Source organism: Phasianus colchicus, chromosome 24 (genome assembly GCF_987193195.1).
Source record: "Phasianus colchicus chromosome 24, bPhaCol1.hap1.1, whole genome shotgun sequence".
In the NCBI taxonomy this organism is placed as follows: Eukaryota; Metazoa; Chordata; class Aves; order Galliformes; family Phasianidae; genus Phasianus; species Phasianus colchicus.
The window spans coordinates 835,673-852,144 of NC_143459.1; the positions used below are offsets into that span (position 1 = coordinate 835,673).

The 16,472-nt window shown below is 52.5% G+C and overlaps 1 protein-coding gene and 1 pseudogene across 6 annotated transcripts in view; one reads left to right on the forward strand and one right to left on the reverse strand.

Moving 5' to 3' along the window:
* Nucleotides 1–12,181, reverse strand: LOC149915104 (uncharacterized). 5 transcript variants are annotated; one of them, XM_090123925.1, is made up of 11 exons: nt 6,289–8,693; nt 6,098–6,217; nt 5,384–5,545; nt 4,622–4,699; nt 4,222–4,281; nt 3,814–3,882; nt 3,602–3,673; nt 3,409–3,510; nt 2,589–2,693; nt 1,724–1,871; nt 1–1,538 (listed from the first exon to the last, which is right to left on the reverse strand). In XM_090123925.1, exons 2-11 carry the CDS (start codon nt 6,123–6,125, stop codon nt 1,484–1,486), a joined length of 879 nt encoding a protein of 292 aa, XP_089980051.1. In that variant the 5' UTR covers nt 6,126–6,217; nt 6,289–8,693; the 3' UTR covers nt 1–1,483. The 5 variants fall into 5 exon arrangements, with proteins under 5 accessions (XP_089980051.1, XP_089980053.1, XP_089980052.1 ...); XM_090123927.1 differs by lacking the exons at nt 5,384–5,545; nt 6,098–6,217 and adding an exon at nt 12,044–12,181 and having other exon boundaries at nt 373–1,538; nt 8,556–8,701; XM_090123926.1 differs by lacking the exons at nt 5,384–5,545; nt 6,098–6,217 and adding an exon at nt 9,411–9,609 and having other exon boundaries at nt 373–1,538; nt 8,556–8,701.
* The window catches only part of LOC149915105 (uncharacterized), a 23,056-nt pseudogene continuing 18,752 nt past the window's right edge, over nt 12,169–16,472 (forward strand). The window contains exons 1-4 of the transcript XR_016459714.1: nt 12,169–13,154; nt 13,701–13,794; nt 15,324–15,437; nt 16,370–16,408. The product of XR_016459714.1 is annotated as an uncharacterized LOC149915105 (transcript). The remainder of the gene's footprint in view (nt 13,155–13,700; nt 13,795–15,323; nt 15,438–16,369; nt 16,409–16,472) is intronic.

Consider the following 16,472-nt stretch of genomic DNA (forward strand, 5'->3'; position numbering starts at 1 on the left):
AGGAAACGGGGAGACATATGGCAGATGCAGCGGGACAGGACGTAAGTGGATGCAGTTTAAAAACAAATCACCCCAGCTCTTGCTTGGGCTGTTGCCCTTTGTTGCTGGGCATCCTGGGGATCCCAAACCTGCCAGCTGCTGGCTCTCCACCATACATCCTCCCTTGGAGCCAAGCACGCCTTTCCCAGCAGCAAGCAGCAGGCTGGAGTCAGCACCAAGAACAAAACCTCCTTGCACCTCTCCCTGTCCTTCTTCCACACGCTGTCTCTTAGTTTCAGAAAATAGGGCCAGACCCCAGTGAAACAAAAGCTCTGGGACAAAACTGCTGCTTTATTCTCCTCCTCCCCTTTCCTCATCTACACCCCACAGAAAGGCCATCTGCCAAGCAAGGGGTGCAATTATCAGGTGTATGAGGGGCAGAGCAAACCAAGCTTAACTTCAAGGCTTGTTTCTTCCACATTACTGCCCCGACGTCTGATACAATCATATAATCATGGAATCATATAAAGGCCTGGGTTGAAAAGGACCACAGTGCTCATCTACTTTCAACCCGCCTGCTACTTGTAGGGTCACCAACCAGGCTACCACTAGCCCAGGCTGCCCAGAGCCACCTCCAGCCTGGCCTTGAATGCTTCTGGGGATGGGGCATCCACAACCTCCTTGGGCAGCCTGCTCCAGTGCTCCACCACCCTCTGTGTGAAAAAACTTCCTCCTAATATCTAGCCTAATCCTCCCCTGTCTCGGTCTAAAACCACTCCTCCATGTCCTATCACTATCCACCCTCGTAAACAGCCGTTTATCCAAGAAAAAGAACAGCGTAGGGTTTTTTGTTTGTTTGATTGTTTTATTGTGGGTGTTTAATTGGTTGGTTTTGGTTTTGGTTTGAAGGAGCTCATCCACATCCTGCACACGCTCCACCGGAACATCGAGTGGAGCAGGGGCTGGTCTTGCAGACGGAGTAATGCAGGAATTCTGTCAGGAACTTGAGGTGTATCTAGTTCATCATCTGAAACCTCTGCAACCAGACTGGAAGGGACCAGTCCTCCCGTGCCATCTGTCAGCTCTCCCTGAACCAGCCATCCTCATCCACATCTCCAAAGACGTTAACGTATTGTCCGGTGCTCGGAGGAAGCTCGCTTTCTGGGTCCTCATCAGGACCCTCAACAGGGTTGTAGCTATGGCGAGCTAAGAATCTTCAAATTATTGGTGATACTTGTCCTGGAGAGTGCAGGATGAAGGACAAAAGCTCTGCTGCTGATTCTCCGCTCTCACTTTCAGGGCCGTCCGCTGACCCGTGGACCTCTTTCGCGGCTCTGAGTTCACGCTCCAGGCCTTCCAGATGACTTTGAAGACCTTTGGCCTCTTGGATGGCAGAATGGAATGGACCGGAACTATTGCTGAGATTCTTGTTGGATGGGGCAAGAGTCTCTTTTGTTGCCTCTCCCAGCTCCATTCTGCCCTCACCTCCAGTTGGAACTTGCTCCTAGTTGGTCTCAGGATGAGCTGGTTCTGCTGCTTTCTCTTCTCTCTTGCACACTCTGTGAGAAGGAGTTTCAGAAAGCACTACTCACGGACAGGAAATAAGCGGAAACTTGAAAGACTTGGCAACGTAAGTCCTGGCAGTGTACTGCCAGCAGCTGATTTGGCCGTCCAGGATCCTGGCACTACAAATGCTTCGTTGCCAAATGCAGCAATCAGGTGTTTTGGGGAAAAGCCAACTCACGGGTATTTTTTGCACATCCATATCACAGCACCACAGGCCAGCACCAGCGCAGACAGCAGCACAGCTGAGAACATCACCATGGCTGCAATGTGGCGCTTCCGCACAGATTTGTGAACAGCAGCCTCTGTGCTTTTCCCGGCATTCATCCCTGGAAGAAACGAGACAATGTCCCACGTTACCTTCACCTGCGCTACAGATGATCTCTCAGTGTGCTTCACGGACCCAAGAGAGCTTCACTAGCGGGTGCCTCTGCCTCTGGTGCCTAAGCACCAGGGGACAAGTAGGATCGCTTCCACCTCTCGTTGGGTAGGGAGAGGCTGCACAGGCACTACCCGTGTCTTCCTCTGGGCCGAGGGCTGTGCCCTGGGATCTGCGCTTTGTCTGTGGGGAGCACTGCAGAGCAGAATCCCTCACGCTTTCCCCAGCGCGCGTGTCCTGAGCTCTCCCGCAGGACACCCCCCGGGCTCAAGGTCGGGCTGCAGCCAGCGCAGGGCACAGCCGGAGCCAGCCCAGGGGAGAAACACTCCTGCAGGCTCCTGCCACACAGGACCCCGCTCATCGCCCTCGGGTGGCTTTGTTGCAAAAGGGCAAAGCTCACAACTCTCCGGGAACTGCGAGTGGTGGGAGCTGAGCAGCGTCACAGAGGTCTGCAAGTACCTTCTCTGGCACGCCGCTGGAACAACTCTCCACACCCCACTGAGGCCAGCCATTTTCAGAGAGCCATCCCTGGCTTCTTTTACACGTGCTCTGTGCTCACACGCCCAGGTTTGGCTGCTGACCTTGTGTGCAAGGGCAGGCAGCAAGAGCCTGCAGGCACACAGCGACTCTGGTTAGTGACGCTGGATGAGCGCGGGACAGAAATTACCTGGCATGCCAGTTGTTGGCGCTGCCTGCGTTCCACTGTCCGAGACCGGCAGTGTGGGATGGCTGCCTTCCTGCAGTGCATCCTGCTCAGTTTCTTGGTCAGTTCCTTTAGAAGGAAAGCAGGACAGTAAGCTTGGACGTGATGTGCTCTCATCGGGAACTGAGCTACTCCAATCCCGAGCTCAGGCAAAGTCTGCTGGTCCCAGCCCCCCGCATCCACTGTCACCCCCTCCGTTGCCCAAGGGCATTTGGGCCCTCCCAGGAACTGGAGGGTGCCGACCCTCTCATGCCTCCTCAGGAATCAGCTCCTACACAAGGCCCTCACACCCTGTGCTGTGAGCATCACCACCCATCACGTTCCACCCACCACAGCCAGCTATCTGCAGGCTGAAATTCAAGCTCCAGCACAAGCACCTTCAGAATCAGCGTCTCCAGCTCATTTCCAGCATTAGCAAAGGCAGCCATCCCTGATCGGGATGCTCCTCCTGCCTTCAACTTGCTCAGCTGCACAGAGGGCTTTGTATGAACAGAAGCACGGCACTCGCCATCTGTGTGCCATCTGGGTGCCAGCGTCTGCACAAAGCAGCTCTGACAAGTAATGGTCGTGCTGGGGGAGCAGCTGCCGCTGGGTCTCGGCTGGATGCAGAGTGGCAGCAGACCATCTCTGGTGCTCGACAGTGCCTGCAAGGCGTTACATGGAACACCACCGCAGCATGGCTCTGCGCGATCCCTTCCTGCTGTGCAGGCTACGGCTTGTCCACACATGAACGTCAGACCTCAGCTTCCCAGGTCTCACGGTGAACACACTGACGTATACCTACCACGCGCTGCCTTCTCCATTTCCTTCAGCAGATCCTTTAGGAGACGGGATGAGCCCGGGGAGTATCTTCCTCTTCTGGGTTCATCCTTTCCTCTTTCCGGACCTGTACAGAATGTACGAAGTCAAATATCACGTGCATGAAGTTTTGGAGACCAGCTGTGAGTCAGCGGAGTCAGTAAAGACAAACTACTCACCGCTGGGATTCCAGCTGGGCTCCAGCGCGGGAGGAAACGAACGACCGGGCAAAGACATCCATGGGGGCACTTCTGCAACCAGAGACCCGTGAAAAGTTTCACTCATACACTACAGCATCACTGAGTAGCAGAGCATATGGGGGATCGTGCCATGAAACGGCACTGAAATGGGCAATGAAAGCTCTCGCAGGAATTACAAAGCCATGACTTACCCATGCCATCCTCCAGAGTTTCGGGACCAGAGCTCAGAGCGGATCCTGGATCGCCTGCTCCAGTCACATCTGCAAACAAACGCAGGACAGAACAACTCCCATTAAACATCCTTCCAGGCAGAATGACACAGGATGCAATTAATGCCGGGAATTCCTTAGCAACACTATTCTCTCCCTTCCGCACAGGAGCACCTTGGAAACAGTTCCTGGCTGCCTGCAGGAGCACCACCGTCATACACAACTAACCCCGTGCAGAACTGCCCAGAGGAACGCCCTCCTGGAGCTCACCCCAGCTCTAACCTCAACCGCACGGACTGATGAAACCTAGGCTTTGGTACGCCACTGCCTTGCTGAACTATCCCAGCCAAATATCATCTAATAGCAAGGAAATGAAACCTGGTGACTTACCTCCAGCATCCCCCTCAGATTCGTAGACAGGATCCTCTTCTGTTGATTCACCAGCAGGGCCTGCAGGCACAAGTGTGATCAGACACAGGTGAGGAGAGCTTCCAGCACGTGTGGGGGCCTCCTTTTCCCTGAGTGACCAGTAGGCTCTGGCGGTGGGCCAGGGAATGCCACGGCCCAGATACAAAGCTCTGGGCTCTCTCAGCTGAGGAGGGGCAGCGGTAACCTTCCCACTGAAATGTGGCAGCTCTCCAAGTAAAGAAATACTCACGGCTCCACTGTGCATGCCCTTCAAGGCACAAACAGGCTTGGAAGATCTTGAGAGGATCTTAAGTAAAATTGCACCCAAGTAAACTAGGAGAGCGTGAACGTTTCTGCCTCCAAGTTAACATACACAACTTACCTCTGGGTTGCCCCACAGGCACAGCCACAAAATCCGGACCCAAACGATCATTTGCAAAGGGAGCACCAAGCGCATCATCTAGAATCAAGAACAGACGAGAGCAATTCCCATTGCATGGTGTGATCTCCTTCTCCCTCAGTCACTGGATGTGGGTCGTGGAACGGCACGGGAGAAGGACTCAGGTCTCCAAAGTTGCAGAGCGGCCAGGGTGACCTGTAGGCTGGCACTGGCAGCGTACACAGTACTCTCCCCAAGCCGTGTGCCACATCCCTCACGGACCGCAGGGAAGAAGATGCAGCCCCCCGGGGCTTTCTTCCTGGGAGGCCGCTAATGACCAGGAAGGTCACGCTGAAGCACTGGAGGAAAGCACGCCTGTCTCCTCCCCTGGGCTGTGGGCCGGGGCTCCGTGCTGGAAACTGGCATTCATCTATGGTACCAGGAGTACCGCGAGCCTGGAGCAGAAATGCTCACGCTTTTCCCAGCACACATCGTCTGAGCTCTCCCCAGGACATCTCCCAGGATGAAGGCTGTGCTCCAGCCAGCAAGCAGCAGAGCCACAGCCCGGCATGGCTGGAGCCGGCTCTGGGGAGCAGCGCTGCCACGGGCTCCGCTCGGCTCCTGCGGTGCTGCCCATCACCCCCTGCCCAACACCACCCCCGTGGAAGGCAGGCCCCAGGGAAGTGTGGCACAGGGCCGTGGGGACGCAGCCTGACTTCTTGCCGCCAGTGCTGCTCAGTTTGGGTCCCATTTCTGCCCACCCACCTGCTCCCGGTGCTCGCCACGGAGCAGCACAGGTCTCCCGGAAACACATGGCCATCAGTAGGAGGAAGAGGACAAGGCAGGCAGGGGCCATGGCCCCCCACACTCGCACCATGCTTCCAACACCACCGCTGCAGCCACAGTGAGTGTCGCACAGAGCGAAGCCTGCGGCACAGCACAGCACAGTCAGAGGACGGGGCATTGTGACCTCACGGCTCCGAGATTCCGGGTGGCGGCTCCCCGCGGGCTGCCGCTCTTGTGACGCACTGCACCAGGGTGCTTACGTCATGGAAACGCAGACTCATAGAATGCCTTGGGTTGGAAGGGACAGTAAAGAGCTTAGAACCCCAGCCCCACTGCCGTGGGCAGGGATGCCACCCACGCGGTCATGCGGCCCAGAGCCCCATCCACCTCCAGGGATGGAGCAGCCACAGCTTCGCCTGGCAGACTTTCATAGTGCTTCAGCTACCCCAAGAGGGAAATATTTACAGCTCTGTGCTCCCACGACACCTCAGGCCATTGAGGACGAGATGCAATGTGGAAATGGGGTCTGGATCAAGGGCGCTATCGCACAGGCTATCCATGCATGCGAAACGTGCTGCAATTAAGCAAGCCGAGCAAAGAAAGCCTCTCCGGTATGGAGGGTGATGGCTGAAATACAAACATGGGGAAGCTGACCTTCCCACAAACCTGCCAAGTCAAGTGTCACCTGCTTACATTTTTGTTGATAGATCTCCAGTTTCATCTGCTTTCCTTCAGTTTGCCAGTACCTCGGCTAAGGACATCCCCTTTCCTGCACCAACTGTATTTCCCACGTAGCGTAGCGCGCTTCCAAGCCTGAATTTAATCGCAGAAATTGAAGGCTTGCTGGCTGGCACCTCCCATCCCCAAAGTCCCAGTGAACTCACCCACTGCTGGCAACTGGACGCTCGGTGGCGAGAGGACCATCACCTATAGGTCCCACCTGGCTCTCCAGAAACTGCTGCACTTTTGGATGCGGAGCAACAAACACAGCGTCCATACAACTCCGCCACTGCATCAGACCCTGCCACTTTCCCTACGACCAGGCAAAGTGCACGAAGGCAAGCTGAACTGCTGAACCAGGCCCCACACAGGGCTTGTGCTTACGTATTTGTAATCAAAATACAGCATGCATTTTTTCATTCCTCTTGTCTAGTTACCTCGTGACAATAAGCCCTGTTTAGTGCTTATTTCTTATCTTTGTATTATTCCTTGAGTAATAGCTTCCAGCATGTGCACCCACGCAGAGAGGAGTTATTGAGTGAGGTGGTCAGAAGGGCAGCAGCTCCTGGCTGGCCACGTGCACGGGCTTCTCAGCCACATATGCCAGCGAGGTGTGGGCACAGCCGGTAGAACAGCTCCTGGTGGTAATTCTTGGTCACAGAGCACTGCAGTGCCCAGAACAAAGCCAGCGACGGTCTACGCCTTGCTCTTGGCCTGCTTACAGCCTGTGCTTGGTTTTGGAGACAAACCTTTAAACTTCTACCAAAGTAGCTCACAATGCCAGCTGCTAGGATCTCTGAAGCCTCTCGGTGCAGGGCAGCGCAGGTGAGCACGAGGAGTCTGCTCTCAGAGCGGTCCTTCTTTGCCACTGCCTACAGAGCAGGCATTCATAAGGCCTTTCTCGTGCGATAAGAGGCGTGGGAGGGAAGCGTATCATCCCCTCACATCAACATCCTGGCTGGATCCATTCCTACTACTTCTCTCTTTAACATCACAGCTCCTGGGTAATGTGTGCACAGCCTCATGTGTTTGTCAGCTGTACCTGAGTAGCCAGGCTTCGGGCCAAATGGTACACAGACATCCAACTAGACCAACTTGGGATGGCTTAAAGCAGGCTGGGGAATGCTGTCCCCTCTTGAAGGCTGGCCCAGGTTGAGACGCTGTGCTCAGAGGGGCTGCCTTGCCACAGCAGTATTGCCAAGCTTAGCTGATACACTGTGACATTCCCCGACCCTTCTGCTTGTGGGGAAGCAGACAACGTGAACGTCTGAATCATTAAACAACGAGCCAACGTGATATGCTCCATTCTACAGCCTGGATCATCTTATGGCTCAGGTGCTTTGCATGTCGATCTTCCCCTGGTAGAGCTCAGCCTGCTGTGGGCTGTTCCTGTTCAACCAAGTTAACCCCTGCATCCTGCTGACATAAGAACTGCCTTCCAGTAGGAACAAAAGCTGGACTTACAGCAACTGTGCTATCCAAAGAAGAGCAACGCTCGTATCAAATGGGAAGCAGCAAATATTCTGGAAAAGCAGCTATCTCTACTCCACCAGTGGCAATAACTGCAGTGACTGTGCAAATTTCATGGGAAGGTCGGGGTATCAAAGTAGATGGAACAAACTCAGCGCTCCTTCGGAATAATAATTGCTTGTGCTCTTCACACTTACTCATCTAACATGCAGAGGAAACTTTCTTCCTGGTGCAGGCCCGTTTCTTTCCACTGGACCAGGTGCGCTTCCGGTCTTAGCAGTTACTCAAGGAAAGCTGTAGGTTCCAGGGCTGGGCACAAACACGTTGCAGTTATTTCCTCACTCTTAGCACCTAAGCTCAACTCTGCAGTGCAGGCGGAGAACTGGGCAACAGCTGCAGGGCCGGTGCAGTCTTTGCCATGCAGCTGGACAGCCCTGCTGATTAACCTATAGACGCTGCGCAGAAGAAACAACCAGGAAAGCAGCTGTCAGAGTATCTCACATTAAGTGCAAGACTCTGTTTCTCAGCATCAACGCTAATGAATACCAAGAGCTTTCTTTAAATCTGCTGCTTGCTATTTGTCTTCTAAGATGCTTGTAAGGATCAACGGATCATGCATTGTGTCGTACTGCAAGATAGCTCAAGTGCAAAAGCACACAGAAGCACTGAAGAAAGTGATTTTAGAAAGAAAAGAGAGAGTAGGGGGACGGATTTAAGTTACTCTGTACAGCCTGTCAATGTGAGGATCTAACAGCAGCAGCCAAACTTTCAGCTATGTGTTCTCGTAGAGCATCCCTGGCTTCCCGGAAAGATACTGGTAGCCACATTTGCCATATTCTTGTATCAGCCCAGAAGTCTGTTGTCTCCTCGACAGTAGAAGCATATGTCAAGTACCTTGGGGGAGATCTGAACTTGATCAAGGTGTCTGATCAAGCTAAAGCTAATGGAGGAAGACATTCACTCGCTCTATCTCCAATGAGCGGGCTGGATTTGGAGCGGAAGAGGACATCTGAGAGGTTCAAGATGAATTCCACAACGGCTGACTGCATCTGCACCTCCCCGAAGGCAGCTCTTCCACTGACGCACGCAGACTCACTCTGCTGTGATCTGAAAAAAAACAGAGGAAGTAAAACTGCCAACAGGCAGAAGACTGGGAAGGCACCTCTGGCTGTGCAAAATGTGTTGATTTTGGAGGGGACGGTTTACAAAGGCTGCGTGTGTTTATTTTGAGGTTTCTTTTCAACCCTGTTTACAAGATGTCAAGCATGAGCCCACTCTGGTGCATGTCAGCGTGTCCCTGTTTCAATTCTGAATGACACTGGCCCAACACATACCGACTTCCTTTGGAGCCCAGCACGCCTTTGGCGTCTCTGAAAATGACGTGGGGCCCACTCCTCCCTGCTGAAATACACGGCCACCTCTGCAAAAGGTACAGGCTCCTGCAAGTGCTCCTTGCCGGGAACAGCCAAGGCCCAGGGAAGCAGCTTGGAGAGGAGAGAAACTCCCGTCCCTGCGGCTTCTTTGTTCCCAGCACACAGACGATGGCTGAGGACACCTCACTCTCACCCTGCACTCCCATCTCTTGCTCCTTGCCCTCTCCTGGCTGCTTCCCCAAGCCCCTGCCTGAGATCGACATGCTGTGGCCAGTTGCTGCTCTGCTGCAGGCAGATGTTAAATTGCTGGGACAAGAGGAACAATAGGCAGGAGAGGTGTGAGGGAATGCAGCAATCCCTGCCAAACCCTCACCAGCCCACCTGCAGGGCACCGCCTAGGGGTAAAAGCCAGCTGGGACTCAGACCAGCAGCACTGCTCTTACCAGGCTTCCTTCCCAGCAAAGCCAGTATGATGGTGCGCTCCCTTCTCTCCCTTTCTTTCTTCCTTTCTCCCACCTTCCTCCCTCAGCCTGGCACAGGAAGACAGTGAGCAACACTCCTGGCTAAATCAGGTTAGCAATCACAAAACCGTCTCAAACTGGGACGCTGAAAGAACTCACAGCAGATCTCTGGCTCAACAGCTGAGGGCCAATTGAGCATGTGCCTAAAAACAAAGCACAGCAATGGGTCAATCATCTTGCCACCAAAATAGAGAGCAGCACAAGCACCTCTTAAGCTCTCCTGCACAGCAGCAGGCTGCAGGACAAGCTCTGTTCTTGAGCAGGGATGCCTCGAGGTCACACCTGCACAGAGATCCTTTGCTTTCTCAGCTTCACTAAGGTTATATCTTTGATTGTGCACGTAGGATCCCTTAGTCACAAACTCCTGAACGCGTCTGGGACTAGGAGTGGATCCAGCTGTGCTGAGGAACCTTACCTCTGTGGTTTGAAGAGTTCAGACAGCAATGGGGTTTGCTCTGATCCTCATGACACAGCAGGAGAGCGTCCTGTAGGTGTGTGTGTGTGTGTGGGTGTGTGTAACCCTGTCCTCCATGTGGAAAATAACCAAGTGTATCCAGCCATCTCCAGTCCTGTTAATCTACTACAGCATATCTATGTTCATCAATACATACATTCCTGCTCCCCCCTCAGGAGTGTATACTGTAACTGTATCTATCTGCTATAAATTGCTGCAGTCTGCATGATAGCAACTAGGGACACTAACTATTGTAAGAGTCATGGAGTAAACTCCAGTCCCAAATTCTTACATGAATGGGCTCATGACAACTGTTATAACTGAGAAACAAGGGACCATCAGAAGCCATCACAGGATGAAAGGGGGAAAAGGTATTATCTGCAAAATGCCACGTTTGGAAGTTACATATGAAGCAAGGGAGAACATAAATAAGTGGAACAGGGAGCAGAAACTAAAGGAAAGAATTTTATTTTATTTTTTAATAACCTACAGAAATTGATTTTGCTTGGGTCGTATCAGGCACTCAGAACTATGCTGCACACTATGCACAGGGGTGGATATGGAAATGCATTGTATTGCGTAGCTGCAGGACAAGCTCTCCCCTTGCTTGGAAATATGCAAATAATTTATCAGGATGGTCTCTCTGATAAAGCAGATTTGATTTGCAATTGCAGTGCCGGGTCTCCCGCTGTCGTGCGGAACCAAACTCTGTAACCACAAAGTAGTTACGAAAGCAGCTATGTTTTCATCAGTGCTGCGCAGACACCGGGTGCAAGGCAGATCGTTCCTCCTAACTTGCACAACGTAGGGCAAAAGCTTGGTACAGATAGAGGCCGAACTAATACATAATCAATGATTTTCCTGGAAAAACATTCGTATACGTATTCATTACATTTCCAAGAACCCATCAGCATATGGTCCCTCCCTCTTGCACGCGTGGGCAGTGGGGGCCTCCTTCTGGTGGTCATGGGATGAAGGCTCATTGTCCACAACAGAAGTAATCCCATCCTGACTCGTTCCTTGTGTAATGTTTCTTCAAGTTTACCACGGAGTTTCGAGATGTTCTTTTCTTAGCTGGCCTCACATCCTGCTTACCTGCATTCCTATAGAATGGTTAACCCTTATCTTGTCCTCTCCTTACTCACATTCCTATACAATGGTTAACCCTTATCTTGTCCTCCCCTCACTCATGCAAGCAGGAGAGCACGCAGAAAGCAGCGTTACATCTTTTACGCCCTGTAACTCAACACTTACCACTTTCTCCCCTGCTTCCTCATTGGCTGAGTACTTCAGGTTCACAATCTTCCTGACGCTCAACTAAACATACGGACACTAGCTAAGCATATATCGCTAATTAGTTAAGTTCTCACACTTGCTCATTCAACTCTCGGTCACTGTTTCTGGACATCTGCTCGCCCGTGCATAGAGATAAGCTTGGAAGGAGGATAGGGGGGAGTATCTTGATCCCTGCCTGTTGCAACCCAACCTACCCTCAGAGCAAGGCAATCCAGCCTTGTGTAGAGGCCCTGGCTTCTCTGATGTTTGTTAAGTCTGTTTTTCTTTTGCTGAGGGTCTCTTATCCAAACAGAACAGCCCTACAATGTGCTTTCTAGTCCACAATACTATACCTATACTATTTGGAACATTTAAGAACTATTGCAGTTTTGCAAGCAAGAATTAATCACACAATTCAGCAACTGTATTTCTAAAGTATGTTACTAACATATATGGTATTTCTACTTTTTCACATCAGCTATTTCTAAGGACAAGTTACAAAACACAAGTACATTGTGCTCTTCTTCTTCAGATCAGTTCCCCCTTTTTAATATCTAATGCAGAAACAACATTCCATTCCTACACCCTTGAGCAGGGATGCCTCTTGATGTCACACCTGCACAGAGATCCTTTCCACCTTGATGTCAAGGCACCTTGCTGGTACGGATCCTCAGTAAGTGACTAATAGTTTGCTTTGAGCTTTGTCAGCTTCACTAAGGTTATATCTTTGATTATATCTTTGATTGTGCACGTAGGATCCCTTAGTCACAAACTCCTGAACGCGTCTGGGACTAGGAGTGGATCCAGCTGTGCTGAGGAACCTTACCTCTGTGGTTTACGAATTCAGACAGCAATGGGGTTTGCTCTGATCCCCACGACACAGCAGGAGAGCGTCCTGTAGGTGTGTGTGTAACCCCGTCCTCAAGAGAAAAACCCAGCGAGGCCACGGGCTGCTCCGTCTCCAGCATCGCATCCCGGTAGGACGTAAATAATTTTCACCTCATTGACTCAGAGCTTCCCCTTTAAACTGAAATTGGTCGGGTCTGCCGTACGGAGCTCCAAAAGGACTCAAACATTCTTTAGATCTTGATTTCACCCTCATCCTCGTTGCCTGGTACCAGTGTAAGTTCTCCTCCTGCTGAATTCCAGCCACGCGCTGTTTATCAGGCGATTTCCACGTGCCCACTTGCGCTCAATAGGCTGTGTGTAATTCCCAGCTAATGCCCACGGTGTGACCGAGCTGCCGCAGCACTCGCAGCACTGAGCGCCCTTTGTCCAACGGAATCGCAACAGGTGCCCGAAGCCAGGTACGATTTCATTTCACAGTGCTCGTGTACTCGCCTTGTTTGTCCGACAGGGAAAAGCCGCCGGCCGAGCTGAAGCAGCGGCTGCCAGCAGCACGACGTTCCCCCAGGTCTGAGAAATACATTTGCCATCGCTTTGCCTTAACTGCATTTTTTTTTACACGAATTTTGGATCTCTGAATTTCAAGGACTCGCGACCTGCCTGCACGTGCGCAATATACGTAAATGAAGCATTTACCAAATACCGAATTAGAAGAGTTTAGACTGTTAGAAGCTCCGTCCATCCGCGCTGCAAGCGCGCCGCCTCCGCCCGGCAGCGTTCCCACAGCCAACATGGCTCCTCAACGGCTTCACCGCTCTTCAGCGCGCCTCCCCGCCGCTCTGAACTTGCCGTGCCCTTTCTCAAAATGGCGGCCGCCAGCTTCACCCCGCGGCCGCCCTGCCCAGGTGACGGCCGAGTCGCGCGGTCACGCGGCGGGCCGTGAGGGCGGAGCGGTGGCGGGCGGCGCGCCGGGCTTGTCCGCTCCTCCCGGCTGTGCCGTGCGGTCGGCTCCTGCGGGGTCCGGGGCCTCCCGCGGTCGGTGCCGCTTACGTACGGGGCGGTGCCGGAGGGCCGGGATCGGCGGCAGCGGGGTGGGCGGGGCCGGTGGGCGCGGGCGGGGAGGGAGAGCTGTGGGGGGTGGAGGAGGGAGTGGGAGGGGGGAGAGGTGGGGGTGGGGAGGGGAGAGCGAGCGTCCTCCGGACGGCGTTCTGTTTGGCAGTTCTTGTCCTTAGTCTGATTCCTCTCTCCTTTCCCTGGCCGAATTTCGGTGCCCCGTTACACGTCCTCCAGGGGGAGGTTGGAGCTGACGGGCAGCCGGCAGCTGTGGGCTGTGCGGGGTTCTCGTGGCGGTGATGCTGCAGTAACGTGTCGTCCGTGTTCCCTTCACTGAGATGTGCCACGTGTGCTCTGTGGCTGTGCTGAGGCTGCACAAAAGATACCACGGTCGGTGTCTGCAGACTCGTGAAGGAAATTTGCGTTCCGAAGGCGGTGCTCTCGTTCCCTCTCCCCCCCCCCCCCCCCCACCCCCCGATGTAGAAATGCGTCTGCGATCGCTGTGAGCAAAATCTGAGAAGGAACTGCATTTCAATTCATGCTGCTTTTTTTCCCCCTTGCTCTCTCTTCCCCCCATATGTCAGCACGTGGACGTTATCTGCTAACTATACTTTGAATGGCGATTATTTTTCTTATGATCCAAATGCTGCGAATTTCTCAGTGGTTGCTGAGATGAAGGTAATCATAAATACAGGTTTTGGCATTATTGTACCTAGGAATAGAAAGTGCCCAGTAGCTAATCAGGGTCCTTCCAGGGTTGGAAGGGACGTCAAGGATCATGAAACTCCAACCCCCCTGCCACATGCAGGGCCACCAACCTCCTCATTTAATGCTAGACCAGGCTGCCCAGGGCCCCCTCCAGTCTGGTCTTGAACACTTCCAGGGACGGGGCATCCACAGCCTCTCTGGGCAGCTGTTCCAGCACCTCACCACTCTCTGTAAAGAATTTCCCCCTGATGTCCAACCTAAATCTCCCCTTCCTCAACTTCAAACCATTTCCCCTCGTCCTGCAGTTATCTACCCTTTCAAAGAGTTGATTCCCCTCCCCTCTGCAGGCTCCCTTTAGGTACTGAAATGCTGCAATGAGGTCACCCCGCAGCCTTCTTTTTTCCAGGCTGAACAAGCCCAGCTCCCTCAGCCTGTCTTCATAGGGGAGGTGCTCCAGTCCCCTGATCATCTTTGTGGCCCTCCTCTGGACCCTTTCCAACAGCTCCCTGTCTTTTTTGTACTGGGGGCTCCACACTTGGACGCAGTACTCCAGATGGGGCCTCACAAGAGCAGAGTAGGGGGGAACAATCACCTCCCTGTCCCTGCTGGCCACCCCTCTTTTGGTGGAGCCCAGGATAGCATTTGCCTTCCGAGCCACAGGGGCACACTGCTGGCTCATGTTAAGTTTTTCATCTGTCGAGACCCCCAGGTCCTTCTCCACCGGGCTGCTCTCAAGGACCGCTCTTTCCAGTCTGTAGGGATGCCTGGGATTCCTCCGGCCCAAGCGCCAAACTCTGCACTTTGCCGTGTTGAACCTCATCAGGTTCACCCAGCCCACCTTTCCAGCCTCTCGAGGTCCCTCTGAATGGCATCCCTTCCTTCAACCGTGTCGACCGCACCACGCAGCTTGGTGTCGTCAGCAAACTTGCTGAGGGTGCACTTGAGTCCGCCGTCGATGTCATTGATAAAGATGTTAAAGAGCACCGGTCCCAAGACAGACCCCTGGGGGACGCCGCTCGTTACCGGCCTCCACCTGGACATAGAGCCATTGATGACCACCCTCTGTCTGCGGCCTTTCAACCAGTTTCTTATCCATCGAGTGGTCCACCCATCAAATCCACATCCCTCCGGTTTGGAGATAAGGATGTGGTGGGGGACCGTGTCAAAGGCCTTGCTCAAGCCCAGGCAAATGACATCGGTCGCCTTTCCCTTGTCCACCGATGCCTTTTACTCCATCGTAAAAGGCCACCAGATTGGTCAAGCATGACCTTCCTCTGGTGCAGCCGTGCTGGCAGTCACGGATCACACGCCCTTTCCTCATGCGATCATGATCATGAAGAGCGGCAGCTTTGCTCCTTCCCTTCGCTGCTCGTTTTGGTTTGAGGTACAGAGGAAAGGATGTGTGAGCCATGCTGGAGCGGTGTGCCTGCCTGCATAGTGTGGCAGTGAGCAATGCAGAGAATTTTATAACGTCTTTATAATGTCTGTCTCCTTCCTAGATGGCACTGTGTTCTCTGAGATGCGCTACGGAAATGATGAGAAGGACTTCTGAGGCTGTGAGCGGTGGCTGATGAGAGAAGCTAAAGAGAGGAACCTCAAAATTGAACTGATTGGTAAATCCAAGCCTTAGAGTTTATATGCTCTTTGTTCTAACAAACACGTCTGACCCTTAATTACTTTAACAGACCGATGTTTTTATGTCGCACTAGACAAGGTAGGGAAGCTCTAGGACTTGGTATGCTTGCACTGATGCTTCTCTCAGACTGTTTTTGCTTTTCTGTAGTAGCGTAACATCCTAGGCAGTGGCCTCCAGTAATCTTCTCATGTCAAACGATGTTAATGCTTAGACCTGATCACAGTGGTGAATATAAATGATTTATCGTTAGGGCTGCATTTCTGAATTTTCACTTCCGCAGTGAAGCTTCTCAAGTTACGGTTCCCATCCCACTGAGAAAGTCTGCCCTTCCTGTTGCAGTGTGGGAAGGCACATACAATGTCCATCTCTCCTGGAGTGTTTCCCTTCCTGTTGCTGACTGTTTCAGTCAGTGTCACTCTTGCACTCCGGTAACGCGTGGATGCTTGAGAAACGGACCTTGGAGGGGGTGGGGTGGGAGGTGTGTGTCCGACACGAGATTTTGCCTTGCTGTGCTTTTACAGTAGAATATAAGTTCTGTGTGTGAAGTATTTAAGTAATGTCTTGTTTCCGTGTTGTTACTGGCATTCTGTATGACCACGTCTTGAAGTGAAATTGTGGAGAAAAGCATTGTCTGCCAAGCTGTAGAGACAACGTTAATAGCATGTAACGTGTGACGAGGCCAGGCGTGGTAGAGAGCTCTCACAGCATGAGCGTTCTTTTCAGTAAGGCTGCAGGCTGTGGGCTGAAGGATGAGAGAAATAAGCACCTGTCTTGAATTTTCATACGGATTATTTCCCTGGAGGGCTGATAAAAAAGTTCAGTAATGATGGTGAAAGATTTATTTATGTGTATGCGCTACTACTTTGTATATCAACAGGTACTGACTTCTGTTTGCTTGTTGCTTTATAGATATGGAATGAAGGGGCATTTCATAGCAAATGGATGAAGGTATGTGTTTTCCGTCTTAAAAGTGAAATGTGCTTCTGAAGTTCCCTTGTTATCACATGTGCTT